The sequence below is a fragment of the Physeter macrocephalus genome, chromosome 7, assembly GCF_002837175.3.
Source record: "Physeter macrocephalus isolate SW-GA chromosome 7, ASM283717v5, whole genome shotgun sequence".
NCBI lineage: Eukaryota > Metazoa > Chordata > Mammalia > Artiodactyla > Physeteridae > Physeter > Physeter macrocephalus.
In genome coordinates this window covers 126,115,931-126,129,792 of record NC_041220.1, presented here as the reverse complement: position 1 = coordinate 126,129,792, position 13,862 = coordinate 126,115,931, and the positions used below count along the sequence as shown (strand labels likewise).

Below are 13,862 nucleotides of genomic sequence, written 5' to 3'. Positions count from 1 at the left end.
GTAAAACAAATGACCAAAAAAACCCCCCATTAGCATTAGTAGTGTCCTTGTATGCAAACCCTTTTCTGAGCATGTTTGTTGAACACCGTACCACTAAAAAAAAAAAGATTTAAACAGATACAAGAAACATGTTAAAATTAAACAGCATAAAACAGTGCCTCAAGCTCAGTATTTTATGTATTCTAATTTTAATACCTCTCTAGCTGATTGTATAAGAAGTAATCTAGCATGTTGTATGCATTAGCTCAGTCATCGTGGAGATAAAAAGGTAAAGCCATCCTGAAACAGGAAACCAATATTCTTCCTGTTTAATCAACAAATCTAAACATTTATTCTTTTCAGCTATTTATTCTTGCTCTTGTCCACCACAACATGGTGTTCCACATGTTTCACACAGTTTTATGACAAAGAGAAATTTTTCATGAGACTCTTTTGTATCCCCACCCCCTTAAAGAAAGAGGGAGGAAAAACTGTTTCACACAGAAGGCGTTAGTTGTATGAATTAGAACTGCCACCTAAGTGTGGGCTAATGTAACCAAGAGGGATTTCACCTACATCCATTCAGTCAGTTTATGGGGGTTTAAAGAAATTCCAAAGAGTCATCAGAAGAGGAAAAATAAAGGTAATGCTTTTTGCCACACAGGTAGAATCTTTGAAAGTATGTGTAATATGTAAAACATTTTGACACCCCCATCATATTTTTCCAGAATTAACAGTATAAATTGCTTCTCTTGTTCAAGAGCTTCCTATCAGCCTCTCTAATCACTACTCACAGTAACCTCAACTCCTGCCACAATGTACAAGATGCAACTCTTGTCTTGCATCGCACTAACTCTTGCACTTGTGGCAAACGGTGCACCTACTTCAAGCTCTACGGAGAACACAAAGGAACAAGTGAAGTCATTGCTGCTGGATTTACGGTTGCTTTCGAATGAAGTTAATGTAAGTTTATTCCCTTTCTTACTCAAATTATTACATTTAATTTTTCTAAGTGGAGTTTCTTTTTTTTAATAACAATCTGTTATGCTTTCTCAGAATTACGAGAACCTCAAGCTCTTCAGGATGCTCACATTTAAATTTTACATGCCCAAGAAGGTAAGTACAACTTTCTACATTCATTTACATTTCAATAGAATTGAAAGTAATGTGAAAATTTACACACTAACTGGATTAACAGCACTTCATCTGAGGAGAAGAATTAGTAACCTCAGCATCTTTTTAAAAAAAACCAAGTTTGATAATGGGCTTCTGAAAAATGGCTTTGCCAATATTTTATTTTATACGTACTTATGTGTGTTTTGGGGTAGAGGGAATGGGAAGAAAAGAATAATATTCTCACTTTATTGCTCGGACAGTTTTTAAAAAGATTGTGTTGACCTACTGTTTTATTTAAAAATATAAAACTCTAGAGATACTTGATCTTATCACTTTACCATTCAAATTAGCAAAACTGATATCAGAGGGCCCACTTTAAAAAAAATCCTTTACTGTTTTAGGAAAGATTCCTAAGGATCTATCTTCAAGAGGCAGCATAGCAGTAATCCGTAGCACAGATTCTAGGGCAGATTATTGAAACTGAAATCTCAGCTCTGCATGTCCAAGCTTTTGTAACCTTGGGCAAGTGACTCTCTTTGTGATTCAGTTTCTTACCTACTTATGTAAATGATAATTGTATATACTTCGTATACTTTTGTGAGGATTAAGGAGTAAATGTAAAGTACTCAGAACAGTATCTGGCATATGGTAAACACCATATAAGCATTAGCTATTAGAAGTAATAATAAAGACAAAATTCTTCCTGGAGAGTATAAAGTAAAATTTTGGACTTACACATCTTTCATGTCAATAGACCTAGAGACTTCTGATGCTATATGACTTATGTTCCAAGACTAAAAGCTTCATTTGTTCGTTTGGGGATTCAGACAGTTAGCTAAGCATCGACTAAGCTCCAAGAGCTACGCTAAGCATGTAAAGTTACCTAGTAGTCATGCCAGTCAACAGATAGTGGGCAAAATCTGATGCTAAAAAGAGCTTGTCCCTGGGTGAACAGCCCAGAAAAAAAATGGGATTTAAGGGTCATAAATGCAATCCCACTGACCCACTTCTTATAAATTCGAGGAAATTACACATCAAACTACCCCTTTAAAAGATAAAAAGGAGATAACTTAGAGACGCTCCTCCAACTTAATCAGAGTCACGTTACTCTTATCTCCAGCAGTGTAAAGACACTAGACTGTTTTTTGAAGGAAAGAGCTCCAAGTTGTTCATGCCAAAAACTTAAGCCCTGAGCTTGTAGAACTTATAGTAGCAAGTTGAAAGGGTATTAGATGAAAATGTCATAAGATATATGTGGTGTATTCCTACCTCTCCCTTTAAAAAGTGTTAGAAAGATAACACCAGATTATGTGCATAATTTAGAAGGTGGTGGAATTCTTTGAAATCTAGCAGTTTCTAAATGACAACGCAAAATCTATTTGAAACTAAAAGTAATGTGATAAATGCCATTCATTTGTTCATTTTACAACCATTCATGTTTGCAAAAGAATTTAGAGAGCTATAAAAACATTTAATTCAAAGGTTGTTATGTTAACGTTATAAAGAAACAGAACTGAAATTTAATCCTGGCTCCACCTAGTCATATGGCCTTGGGGAAGACACTGAAATTCTGAGATTTAGTTTCCTTATTTGTAATATGGAGATAACACACTGCATTACCTATCTCAAAAGGTGGCTGTGAGACTTGGGCTTCTTTAGGACAAAACACTTTGAAATTATAATGTACCAGAGAAGTATGAAATATTATCATTATATATAGAAGTGTGTTATGTGTGTGTTTTTGTATGTGTATATGTCTAAATTAGGAGGCCCATCCAAAAATCCTTCAAATATTGTAAGCTTTTATTTGATTTGGACAAATCATTTTTTAAAATGTATCTTAATGTACTTATTATAGAAAAGTAAAAAATTAAGATGCAGTTATATGTGCCTTGCTATATTGACCCATTACTAAATAGCTACAACTAACTAATCCATAAAATGTTGGAACTGTGACAGATGGCATCCAAGAGCTCCCTCTGTCCCTAACATTCTATGATTCTCAACTCTTAGATTATTAAATATTAGAATCAGAGAATGTGATCCTATACTTTCACATTATGACTACTCTGGTTCTAATAATTTCTCTGCAGACTGGAAAAGAATTCAACCTATATTGGTGATTTACATTTGGGTGCAGAAATTGTTGACTTTTTTTCAAAGCCAAATTAAGCTGAAATTAATGACTCATTATTTGTTAACTAACAGTTAATGCTAACCATGGGCAGCTGAACTCTCATTTTTCCAGTCTTACAATGTTGGTCCATCTTTATAGTAATGATGAAAACAGAGAGAATGGTAAAAACTATATACCTGCCTCTGTTAATAAAATATATTTTGATATTAATTTCTGATTCTGACCTTTAGGGCAAATTGACCTGATAATTACTTTTATTATTATTCAAGGCTACAGAATTGAAACATCTTCAGTGTCTAGCAGAAGAACTCAAACCTCTGGAGGATGTGCTAAATGTTGCTCAAAGCAAAACCCAGAACTGGACAGGTATCAAGGATTTAATGGACAATATCAACAGAATAGTTTTGACACTAAAGGTAAGATATTACCTTATTTGCTCTCCCGGAAATAAAATAAATGGAAGGGTGTTTTAACGTGGTATAACATTTTTGGTATTTGTGAAGTACTCATGCATTTTAAGTCCACTGTGAACATAACTCATTTTTATATTAGGTGGAGCTAGGAAGTGTAAGCTAGACGGCTTCCACCTACCATCCATTCAGGGACAAGCCCCCACTGCTGCACTCTGTCACCCCTCATATGAACACAAAATTGGGAGTGGAATAAGACACTCAACTGAATTTCACAGAAAGCAGACAGGTTTCATTATATATTTTTTAATTCCTTCAGATCATTTTCCAGAATAGCTAATTCTGATTACCTGAAAGACATTTAAATGAGATTTTCCTATCATCTGGTAGAAGAACCGAGAGATTTGTCTAAAAAAAAAATGGCAACCAGTAAAATGGCCAATGAACCAGATAATTAACTTTTTATTTAGAAGTAATACTCACTTTCAGGACCTCAAGTATTTTTAAATGCATAGGAAGCATGCAACATACAAGGAACTTGGGTGATGTGAGAAATTCATGGCTCTCTTTTCTCATCCATCTGCCAAAGTACAAAATTCATGAATTAATAGATATCCTAAATAAACAGCATAATTTTAATTACAGTAGAACCAATTTTCTAAAAGTATGTAACTCTAGTTGTTTCCAAATAAGAGTCACTTTATTAGTAGACAGTCTCTTTCTATTTAATTTAAAAAATACATTGAGATCAATGTCATCTACCCATTGATAGACTCAGTTTACCATCCATGTCAATAATTTTGCTCTAAAATTATTGACCAACATTAGAAAAACTCATTCTAAATTCTAGATGCAAAATTAATATAAAATTACATGAAAATCAGAAAAAGCAAGATACTTTAAAAAAATCTAAACCCCCAAGAGGTTATAATATTTAAATAATTGTATGTAAGAGGGTATATAACACTGCAATAGTTTGTTTAAAGGGAATACTTTATCTCACTTGATTTATGTTTTCAGGATAGGAATTACTTCAAATTTGAAAAAGCCCCCTCTTTTAATCTCACTATATATGAAAATATTTTCTTCTTAGCTTGTCAGCCAGAGGCAGAGTTGAAACAGTTCCTATCAGCAGAGGAGGTTAATTTCTAAAAAGTCAGTGCACAGAATTTCTAATGTTTAGACTTCTAAAAATTGGGAAATTTATCTGCACTGATACTGAGGTGGAGTGGGATTCGTTATGAGTATTTTTGAAAATGTTCTTCATACAAATTTCCCCCCAAAGCTTATCCTAACTTACTCTGGGCTGGTTCCATCTTGCTTTGGGGAAAATATGAGGAGATTCACTCAAGCAGACTAATAGGAGATTTAAGGTTTAGAAATGAAGAAAGTATAATGTGCTTATCACTGTATACATGTAACCTATATTTAGATATAGATATAATTCGAGAGGAAAAGAGGTTTAACAACTTTAATTGTGCATGCAGCACTTAATGAAGTATTTGTCTAAAACTGTTTTAAAATGTTTATTGTGCAAAATTCAGGGAAAAAAATCTTGTGTTCATTAAGAGTGACAATTAACAAATGAGGAAAATTTCAGCTTTTATGTCACTATCACTGGGTATCATAACATATAATTTTGGCACATCATTTTGATCATTTCAAGAAAATGTGAATGGTTAATATGTTTAACATACTTGAAAATAAAGGCCATAAGTCTATAAGACTTCAACTGAAAATAATTATATATACGGTAAACTACCCTGAACTAAAACAAAATTAAAATGTTCTCTTTTACAGGGATCTGAAACAAGATTCACATGTGAATATGATGATGAGACAGTAACCGCTGTAGAATTTCTGGAAAAATGGATTACCTTTTGTCAAAGCATCTACTCAACAATGACTTGATAATTAAGTGCCTCCCATTTAAAATGTATCAGGCTTTCTATTTATTTAAATATTTAAAATTTATATTTATTTTTTGATGTATGCTTTTCTACCTTTTGTAACTATTAGTCTTCAGATGATAAATATGGATCTTTTAAGATTCTTTTTGTAAGCCCTACGGGCTCTAAAAAATTCACTTAAATTATTTATCCTAAAGTATTTATTTTTATGTTGAATTGTTAAAGATAGTATCTATGTAGGTCAGTTAATAAAATTATTTAATAAAAACAAGCCCAGGTATTTGTTATTCCGGGAATAGCACAGAGTGAGCACTAAAATATTTCTGAATTACTCAAGTAAACTCACAAGATGGTTAAGATGCTTACAAAAGTCACTCTTCCCCTGAAGAGGTATGTGGAATACAGAAATGGGTTTCTCAAAGCTCTTGCTTTCTCCTTTCATGAGTTGATTAGACTCTTAATTCTAATCTGAGACTACCTCATCAAATTATACTATTTTCCTTCTCCAGGTCATGCCTTAAATTTAAATAAGATGCCAAAACAAAAACATTCTTCAAACCCTTTATATAATTGGTGTGTCTTTCTATCCATTCTCCAACATCTTATACCTTGCTCTCTGCCCTCAGGAGGCTCACCTGTTTGACCTATATCAAAGCTCTCCCCTGCCCTTTGGCTTTCCATTGGGTCCTGCCACTGGGGAACCCTGGTAGGATGTCTGAGGGACAGAAGAGATTCCCCTGACTTTCCCTATGGAGTAGCCACTGGATAGTTGTGCCTCTCGACCAAAGAACCCAGTTTCTCTCAAGGTGGCTCTCTTGAGACTCTTTCCTTCTGAGTTCTGCTAAGCTTTCCTTCCACTCCTCCCTTCCAGCCTAAAGATGGTAGCCCTTATACTATTACCAGCTCCAGGGTACTATACTACTCCTTGCAGTTTCCCTGTATGCTGACCATAGCTTTGTAAATTGTCTCTTTATTAGGTTCTCCTTGAATTATTCTGAGTATGCCATCTGTTTTCTGACTCAGACACAGTAGTTGTAACCAGAAATAGCCCTAAGAAATAGATCCTCAAAATAGAATTCTGGGACCAGGTTGTTCATATATTCAAGGAATACAACAAAATAAGGCCATGAGAAATCTATGGGATGTAGCATCCTGATTTTTCAAATTATTATCAGTGGTAGCATAGGATGAAATGCAGATAGCAAGATGTGAGATGAAACGACTGTGACATTTAATTGCTACAGCAATAATAGTTACAAAAATTGTGATTATCACCTGTATTCTTCTGACAGTCTCAGGGAATGAAGGGAAAAAATTAAAGTTAGGAACACACAATTAAAGACATTCATGGGCAACCAGAAGTCCTCACTGGCAGTTGTGAAGGAGTTCATCTCTTGTAATCATAGGGTATATATGGCACAGAAAAAAGCAAAGAGTCTGATGTAAGGTGTGCAAAGAGCTAGTGCCACTTAAAAGCTTAAGCCATCCAGGTCTCCTACAGTAAGAATGGGGAAGGAGTGGGACTCTGAGATATGAGATGTGGATGTTCTGCCAGACACAGAGACTGAGAACCTTAAATATCTGTCTTTCCTGTTGACAGAGGCAACTCCTTTTCTTTAATAGAATCCTTTCTAAGGAAAAACCACTCCTTTACTTAAAAACCCACCAATGACTCACAAATTGAGGACAGTTTTCCTCAAAACACACCTCTACCATCTTTCCTTGCCCCCATGCCTAAAATGGGAGTTAAGATCTCAACATTCTGGGGCAATGAGATACAAAGTGCTTAGACCAATGGGGATGAGAAATAAGTCATGTTTGGGCTACTTTAATTGTGATGAATGCAACTCCCTGGGACTCCAAATTTAATGATAACTTGCAAATGGCATTAACAGCTGGTTGAGTAAATGCTGGGACTCTACAGTGGCCTCTTTTAATGATGTTGAAATGCCAGAGCTTCTTGGTAGAAGATGGAGTCCAAAGGACCAGGGAACTGGAAATGTTGCAATGGATCCATTAGGTACAGTCTTCTCATCTTGCCCAGGAAGACTTTAGGAAGCACACTGGTAAGAGGGACACTAGCATACACCAGAGTTCTGTGGTGGTGTTTTCATTAGGCCAGAAATGACAGACGGTGCTGCGATGGAACTGGTTTCCCTGATCTCACTGGGGAATAACGTAATCCTGGAATGATAAAGGCCAGGTGACAGCACTTAGCCCTCAAAAACAAAATGGAAGCAATCACCACAATAAACCACAGAGCAGAGTGCTAATCAAAGTGTTTTATCCAAAACAGATCTTAAATGGCAGCTACGTGATTGCAAGATCCCTAAAAATTAGAAGATTCTAATTCTGTTGGGAAGAAATGAAGGAAAGTCACCATAATTGGAATTCATGACCTGTTCCAAGTTCCTGGATTTAAGCCACTTCATATACCTGGTATTCCTGCCTCAGAAGGGGGATGCAGGATCCCTTTAAGGAAGGATACTGTAATATGGCCACAGATGTATACTGCAAAAATTTCCCCAAGCCATTTTGCAAGAGATATTTACCAGGGAGACAATCTGCTGAAGAATGGGAACTATCAAGATATTCTGGGGGCTATTAGATAATGGCCCTGAAGGACCCTATAATTCTGAAACTCCACTGTGAGCCACCAGTCAGAATGGGGACTTAGCCTGAGGGAAGATTAGCCCAAGTCCCTGTCAGGAGGGCCCAAAGGGATCACAGACCCTCCTGTAGCACACTCACATAGTGGCCAAGGAGCTGCACTGTTCAGGACTCCCTTCAAGAGACATATTCTCCAGGGAGCATAGTTGACTGACAGTCTCTAGCTATTACCATTTGCATTTACATAACATGGGCAACAGAATTCATTAACTATCTTGTCCCAGGGATATATGAATTTTACTGCTTTCTATCCTAATTAGTCTGGAGAGTACTTGATCATCTTACTATTTCAAAGAATATCATGCAGGTCCATTACATTGATGCTTTTATGCTAACTGAATTTGTTGATAAGTAACAAGTAGGAGTAGTGCCTGAGTTCAGGGATATGTCACAAATATGAAGTTTCTAAGGGTCCGGTAGTTTCATGCATGTTAGGAGGTTCCTCTACAGTGGAGGGCAAGATGCTGTGCCTTGAAAGGCCAATTACAAAGAGGTACAAAGCTTGGTGAGCCTCTGGGATTTGAAAGAATGCTACATATGCTCCTCTGACCCATTTTTGAAGGGTAACTCATAAGGCTGTCAGTTTTCAGTGAGGCCCACAGCAAGAAAGAGCTACATAGCAGGCCCAGGCCTCAATACAAATTCTTCAGCCACATGAGATTTATGACCCAGCCGACCCAGTGTTATTCAAAGTGTTTGTGATAGAGATGTTAAAAGCCTGTAGAAAGTCCCTAAAAGATAATGACCACACAGTCCTATAGTTTTTAGAAAAGACCACACCCTACACTGCAGATAATTCTCCATTAAAAGCAGCTCCTGGCTTGTTACAAAACCCTGGTAGAGACAAACATCTGACCATAGGACACCAAAAGATTATGCAACCTGAACTGCCCATCATGAACTAGTTATTAACTGATGTACTGCAACATAATATTGGGCAAGAGAGCACATTTCACTATAAAATGCAAGTGAGTGGGTATAAATAGGTCCAAGAGGAACAAGTCAACTTTATCAGCAGGCAGTTTAGATTCTCATGGTATGTGGTTTAACCCCGCTCCCTCAGCCTACTCCTTCGGCTTCTTGCAGAGTTCCCTATTACAAGAGAGAAAACCGAGGGCCTGGTTCACAAATGGATCTGCACCAGATGCTGGTATCAGCCAGAATGGATGATCCCAGAGTAATAACCCTATGCAGATTTGTACATTTGGTTACCCATTTCATATTGAAGGAGAAATGGACAGAGGCTTGGATCTAGAATAGACTGATTTATGGGAAGTGACAAATGAGATTGCCAGATGACTGGAGGTATGAGAAAGAAAATGGAAATGGAAAATTGGTGAGAGGGAGGTCTGAAGAAGATGTATGTGAATGGGCAGAGGATCTGAAGATATTAATGTCCCACTGTAAAGAAGGCTCTCATTATTCAGGTGGACAAGATGACCCTTCCTGAGGATGCCAGCCAGCCTCTTTTTTTGGCCAATCCAGTCCTTATTCAATAGGCTCATGAACAAAATGGCTACGGTAGCAAGTATGGAGATATGCATGAGCCCAACAAAACGGTCTTTCACTCACAAATGCTGATCTGGCTACTGCCACTGTTGAGTGCCCAACCTCCCCAAAGCGTAAGCCAATGCTGAGCTTTCAATATGGCACCATTTCCCTGAGGAACCAGCAGGGATTGATTATACTGGACCTCTTCCACTGGGGCATGAACAATGTTTTGTCCTCAAAAGGATAGATCCATGTTCTAAACACAGATTTTCCTTCTCTGCCTCAAGTGTTCTGCAGCACCGTTATTAGATTTATAGAATGCCTCATCCATCACAACACTGCCTCCAACCAAAGAATATAGTTTATGGCAAAAGAAGTGTGGCAACAGGATCATGAGCATGGATTTCACTTATCTCACTACATGCTCTATCATTCAGAGGCAACTGGCTTGGTAAGACAGTGAAATGGCCTGTTGAAGGTTCAGTTATGAACCTGCTTGGAAACAGTATTATGAGGATCAAGTGCAGAATGCTGTGTGTTAAATCAGCAGCCAAAATATGGTACAGTCTCCCCTAGAGCCAGAGTGCACAGGTCTGGGAACCAAGAAGTACAAGTAATGGTAAGCCATCTCATTATTATACTAAATGACTCACTTGGAAATTTTTTTTTACCTCCCATTAATAAAACCTTAGCTTGGTTAATTTTAAGGTCCTAATGCTCAATGGGACATGTGTCTACCAGGAACATTAACTTCTATCAGAAAACTGATTAACTGGGAGCTAAGACTACCTTTTGAGCATTTGGGGGCTTTTCATGCAGCTGAACCAACAGGTACATATTGTACTGGCAGAGTAACTGATTTTGCTGACAAGGGGAAATTGAATTCTTGCTACAGAACAGACGTGACTGCTACACAATAGGTAACACTGTATTTGGAGCCCAGAAAACTCAGTGGGGCATCTTTTAGCTCTCTCTTTCCAATTGTACTGATCAATGGAAAACTGTACCAATCCTCAAAATGCAAGAGCACCAAAGATTCAGATTCCACAGAATTGAGATCTGGAGTCTACCACCAGGCAAAGAATTCCGCCCAGCCAAAGTAATGGCAGAGGATAAAGGGGAACATGCAAAGAGTATTCAAAGAAGGCAGCTATGATTACCAACTTTCATGACTGTGAACTTTCATGACTACCAAATTTCTCGGCTATTGAGCAGAGGCCCAGGTAGTTATTTTACTTGTTTTTCTTTTTGGGACTTCATATAGTCTCACTTTCTTTATGTGAAAAATACTGGTGGTGAGCCTAATATTTTAAGTTTCAGGAAAGTATCGCTGAATGGACATTACCCCACAATGATACCAAAATTGATGGAATTTCAAGTGTCTCCTTTGCTTGAGATACAAACTTTTCTCCCAAATGAAGAAAGAGAGTATATGTTAAGGAAAAAAGGAAAGGGGTGAACTGTGCCACATATTTCCATTTTCCCCTTGACAACTTGACATCCTCTCCACCCTAAGCTGATTTACATACATTAATGTGCTTTCCTGCCTTCTGGTTTCTAGTTGAGTTTGGCCAAATCCCTGGTAAGAGTTGGATGAAGGATCACCTCAGGATGGCCTCAGGGTGGCTGACCAAAGGTCATACTCCTCTCAAAATAGCCCTTTCTTTATGACCCTGACCTTCATTTTTCTAGTAATCTCCTCCTCCCTTCAAGCCTAAGTGTGGTACCAGCTCCCCTGTGTGAGGATAGCAACCAGCGCAGGCAGGTCTTACAGGTTACATTCCTCATGAGAAAGAATGTGGACAACAGACATCCTGGCTTTTTTGCTGAGGGTATTTTCCAAATTATGGCATAGGGAAATAGAACTCAAGTGGCAGACCTATGAGGAAATAAAAGTAGTTCAGGGTTGTCAAAGAGAATGGGATTTGAGAAGCAAAACAGAGAGAACTGTGGAAAAGGACCCCATCCATATATCTACGTACAAATTCCCTTCAAGGGCTGATCTGTCACCTGCACATGCACAGGTTAAGACACCTTCCAACAACCAAAAGAAATGGCAGAGAAAAAGAAGGTATGAGGTAAATGAGCTGTGTGGTGCTGAGGAGACACAGACTGGAGTTTAAGCTCTGCCATGGGGGAAGGGTGTAGTAAATACACCAGGATTTATGATGAGAGAAAAGAAGGGGCAAGGCCCTAGTAAATGAGCCCTAGAATAAGGCCATCGAAATAAACCAGCTCTCACAAAGCCTAAAACCAGGATTCAACAGGATGAAAGGTATCCACCAGATTCTACTTGCCTTCTCAAGAAAACATAATCTGCTTTAAAGATAACAGCATCAAATCCACATCCAGAGCCTCTATAATATTTCATCCACATGTGGCATCAAAAAATTATGAGGCATGCTAACACACACATACACTCAAAATTACGAGGCAAAAACCAATAAAAATCTTCAATGAAGAATTCAGATATAGTTACAAGTCACAGACTTCAAAATAACTGGTTAATATGTTGAAGAAAATAGGGCAGTAGTTCTAAAATATAGATGAAACTACAATGGATTTTGGCAGAAAGTTGAAATATATTTTTTAAAAATCTAATGAACATTCTAGAACTGAGAAATACAGTATCTGAAATTAAGAAATCACTAGATGTGTTTAAAAGCATTACTGGACATAGCAGAAGACTGGAATAGTGATCCAAAGACAGGCCAATAAAAAATAACCAAACTGAAGACCAGAGGAAAAAAGGAAGTAGAAACAAAAAGAACGTAAGAAACAAGTGGAACACAGCAAAAAGATCTAACATACAGGTAACTGGAATCATAAAAGGAAAGGGAAAAAAGAGGAATAAGCTATATTTGAAGATATAAAGCCTAATAATTTTCATAAACAATTAAAAGACATTTACCTACAGATTAACGAAGCTCAGTAAAACCCAAGCAGGATAAATACAAAACAACAAAAAACACCCATACAAAACCCTCAAATCCACACCTAGGGAAATCACAGTCAAACTGGTGAAAAGCAAAGACAAAAAGCAGCCAGTGGGAAAAAAGGTAATGCCTTCAGCAGAACAATAATAAAATTGTTGGCTAATTTTTCAACAACACTCACGGAAACTGGAAAACAATGGGATGACATATGGGTGATAAAACAAAACACATAATCATCTATAATTCTTTTCAGAATTTGTTAGAAATTTAGGTGAAATAGACATTTCAGACAAAATTCTGAGAAAACTAGTCAAAAGCAGACCTGAACTATAAGTACTTCTAAAGGAATAACTTCAGGTTCAAGAGAAAAATCCCAGATGAAAGCACATAACTGCAAAAAAAAGAAATGAAGAGTACCACACTGGGTAAATAGTGGCTAATTAAGATGACATGTCTTGCGGCATTTTAACATATGAATAAGTAAAATATTTGACAGCAAAAGAACTAAGGGCAAAAGATAGTAAGTGGCATTAAAATGTTACATTAAAAATTTGCATTGTTTGGGAAGTGCTAAAAGAATAAAGTTTAAGTAGACTGTAGTAAGTCAAATTTGTGTATTATAATATAGAGCAACCTCTAAAAGAATAGTATAACTAAAAAGTAATACAGGAGAAAATATATTAAAAATATGCCTAAAACGATAAGATAAAAAGAATAAAGAGAAGCTATAGGAACAAAGAATGAGACAAACAGAAAACAAATAGCAAGAAGAAAGACTTAAATCTATCAATTATCTCATTAAATATAAATTAACAAAAACTCCAATTAAAAAAAGATTGTAAGATACAAGAAAAGCCAATCCCAATCAATGGACTGGGAGTTTGGGGTTAGCAGATGCAAACTATTATATATAGAATGGATAAACAATAAGGTCCTACTGTACAGCACAGGGAAGTATATTCAATATTCTGTGATAAACCATAATGGAAAAGAATATAAAAAAGGAACATAAAAAACAAAGTTGATTCTAATATTTAAATTTTTAAAAAAGATATAAGAGTAATCATTTTAATAAACATATTTCCACTACTTGTTTTAAAAAAACCCAACTATACACTGCTGCTTATAAAAAAATACTTTAAAAGACAAAAAAGGTTAAATGTATAAGGATGAAAAGAAATTACAATGCAAACACTAATCAAAAACAAAAAAT

At 36.6% G+C, this 13,862-nt stretch overlaps 1 protein-coding gene across 1 annotated transcript; it reads left to right on the top strand.

Moving 5' to 3' along the window:
- Positions 1-774: 774 nt before the first annotated feature.
- Positions 775-5,662, top strand: IL2 (interleukin 2). The gene is made up of 4 exons (XM_007116071.1): positions 775-942; positions 1,036-1,095; positions 3,502-3,648; positions 5,443-5,662. Exons 1-4 carry the CDS (start codon positions 796-798, stop codon positions 5,551-5,553), a joined length of 465 nt encoding a protein of 154 aa, XP_007116133.1. The 5' UTR covers positions 775-795; the 3' UTR covers positions 5,554-5,662.
- Positions 5,663-13,862: the final 8,200 nt, after the last annotated feature.

Excerpts from the sequence above, each read along its gene's own strand:
- IL2 (XM_007116071.1), top strand. The coding sequence starts at position 796 with ATGTACAAGATGCAACTCTTGTCTTGCATCGCACTAACTCTTGCACTT. Across the intron at positions 943-1,035 it reads TGCTTTCGAATGAAGTTAAT|AATTACGAGAACCTCAAGCT; the intron begins GTAAGTTTATTC and ends ATGCTTTCTCAG. Across the intron at positions 3,649-5,442 it reads GAATAGTTTTGACACTAAAG|GGATCTGAAACAAGATTCAC; the intron begins GTAAGATATTAC and ends TCTCTTTTACAG.